Here is a 1,983-nt window from a genome sequence, read left to right on the forward strand (position 1 = left end):
AAATGGTGGTCTAAATTGGATCAGAAGTTTTCTACAATGTTGTCTGGGAAGCTGTCCAAATCTGATGGGTAACAGCAACAGAGTCATCCAGGGCTGAAGCTAGGAGGATGCAGGATGTCAGCGTCCATCATGCTGAGAGGAATGACTCCTATCAGGTCTGATTCAGCATCAGTGTCTTGTTATTTTGTTCTGAAACATGATTTCTTACAAGCATTATAATTGTATCATTGTACAGTATAATTGTATGTCATGTGTGGGATGCACAGAACAATTAAAACTAGTGTTCTCCTCATTGTATGAGTTGACATAAGATGTCTGCAAATCTTCCTTCATGGTATTCTAAGAGTGGGCTCTAATACTAAGTCACAGAGAATCTGTGGCCAACATGAGGCCTCTCTATGCCTTTACATTCATATCTCTGCCAGTCTCAGAGCTGTTCCCATGTACCATGTAGTCGGATTAGGAATATAAGTTACTTTCTTTTCTTTTCTTTTTTTTTACTGTTAAGATAGTTTAATGGTGGTTTTTTTTTTCCTACAGTTTAGCAGGATAGCAAATGAGTTTGAGACTCACACCACACAGGGAATGTTTGTTTACTGGGCAATCCCAATCACACCACAAGCCAAGCGGCTTCCAGCATTTCCAGTCTTTGTACTTTCATCATTTCCACCTTTGCCCAAGTCATCTTGTTTCTCATGGACCACCATTGTGCGGCCAATAATGGAATGCTCTCCTGAGAGTGAGATCTCACAATCTTCAATAGACACATTGGCCACCCCATCCTTTCCAGCAATCACATTGCCCAGGTCTCCAACATGCCTCTCTTGATCTGCTGGTCCGCCATGTTTCTTGGAGTGAGGATTAAAATGAGGTCCTGCACTGGTACACCCTTGTGTATTATCCCCAAACTGATGGACGTGGAACCCATGCTGGCCTTCAGTCAATCCTGTAATTTGTCCTGACACCACAACTGGTTCACCACTTGCCTTCTGCTTGAAGTGGATGGTGCCCTGCACCAGACCGTCGTCCTTCAGCACGCACACAGCCTTCATTGCCATGCTTCGCCGGGACACGCGCGGGCGCGGCCTCCGGAGCCTGGAGGAGGGCGATGAGAAGAAAGCAAACGACGCAGGAAGACACCGCAAGAAACGCAGGCGCAAACCCATAAGTTACTTTCTTGTACTGCAGTTTCAAGTTCTTTACATCCCAATTGTAGCTCTCTCCTTCATCCCCGTCCTATTCTACTCCCTCCCTCATCAACTCCCGATCCCATCCTTCTCTCATCCCCTTTCCTTCCCTCCCCTAGTCCTTAGAAAGGAGAGCCCCTCTTCCCTAATGTCCTACCTTAGTTTATCTAGTGTCCCCTGTACTACATATGACCTCTTCCTCTGTGGCCTGATAGGACCACCCAGACTCTCGATTTTGTCCAGTGTCCAGCTTCGAATCTCTGTAACTGTGCCTATCCCTTGCTGGGTGGAGTCTCTCCAAGGATGTCTATGTTGTGTTAAAATCCACATATAAGTGCCTTTTTGGGTCTGGGTTATCTTAATTAGAATGATCATTTCTAATTCCATCCATTTGGCTGCAAAATTCAAGATTTTCTTGTCTTTAATAATTGAATAGTATTCCATTGTGTAGATGTACCACAGTTTCTTTATCCATTCTCCAGTTGAGGGACATCTCGATTGTTTCCGGGTTCTGGCTATTACGAATTAGGCTGCTATGAACATAGCTGTGCAAATGTCTTTCTTGTATGGTGGAGCATCTTTTGGATATATGCCAAGGAGTGATATAGCTGTGTCCTGGTGTAGAGCTATTCACAATTTTCTGAGAAAGTGCCAGAGTGGGCATCCTTGTTGTGTCCCTGATTTCAGTGGGATTGACTTAAGTTTCTCTCATTTAGCTTGATGTTGGCTATATGCTTGCTATATATTGCCCTTATTATGTTTCGGTTTGTGCCTTGCATCCCCGATCTCTCTAAGA

General features: G+C 44.4%; 1 protein-coding gene across 1 annotated transcript; it reads right to left on the reverse strand.

Moving 5' to 3' along the window:
* Positions 1 to 476: 476 nt before the first annotated feature.
* On the reverse strand, positions 477 to 1,158 carry LOC311593715 (superoxide dismutase [Cu-Zn]-like). The gene has a single exon (XM_084775167.1). The coding sequence runs from the start codon at positions 1,056 to 1,058 to the stop codon at positions 594 to 596; it is 465 nt and encodes a 154-aa protein (XP_084631293.1). The 5' UTR covers positions 1,059 to 1,158; the 3' UTR covers positions 477 to 593.
* Between the last annotated feature and the right edge of the window lie 825 nt (positions 1,159 to 1,983).

Source organism: Acomys minous (genome assembly GCF_964271855.1).
Source record: "Acomys minous genome assembly, chromosome: 1".
Classification (NCBI taxonomy): Eukaryota; Metazoa; Chordata; class Mammalia; order Rodentia; family Muridae; genus Acomys; species Acomys minous.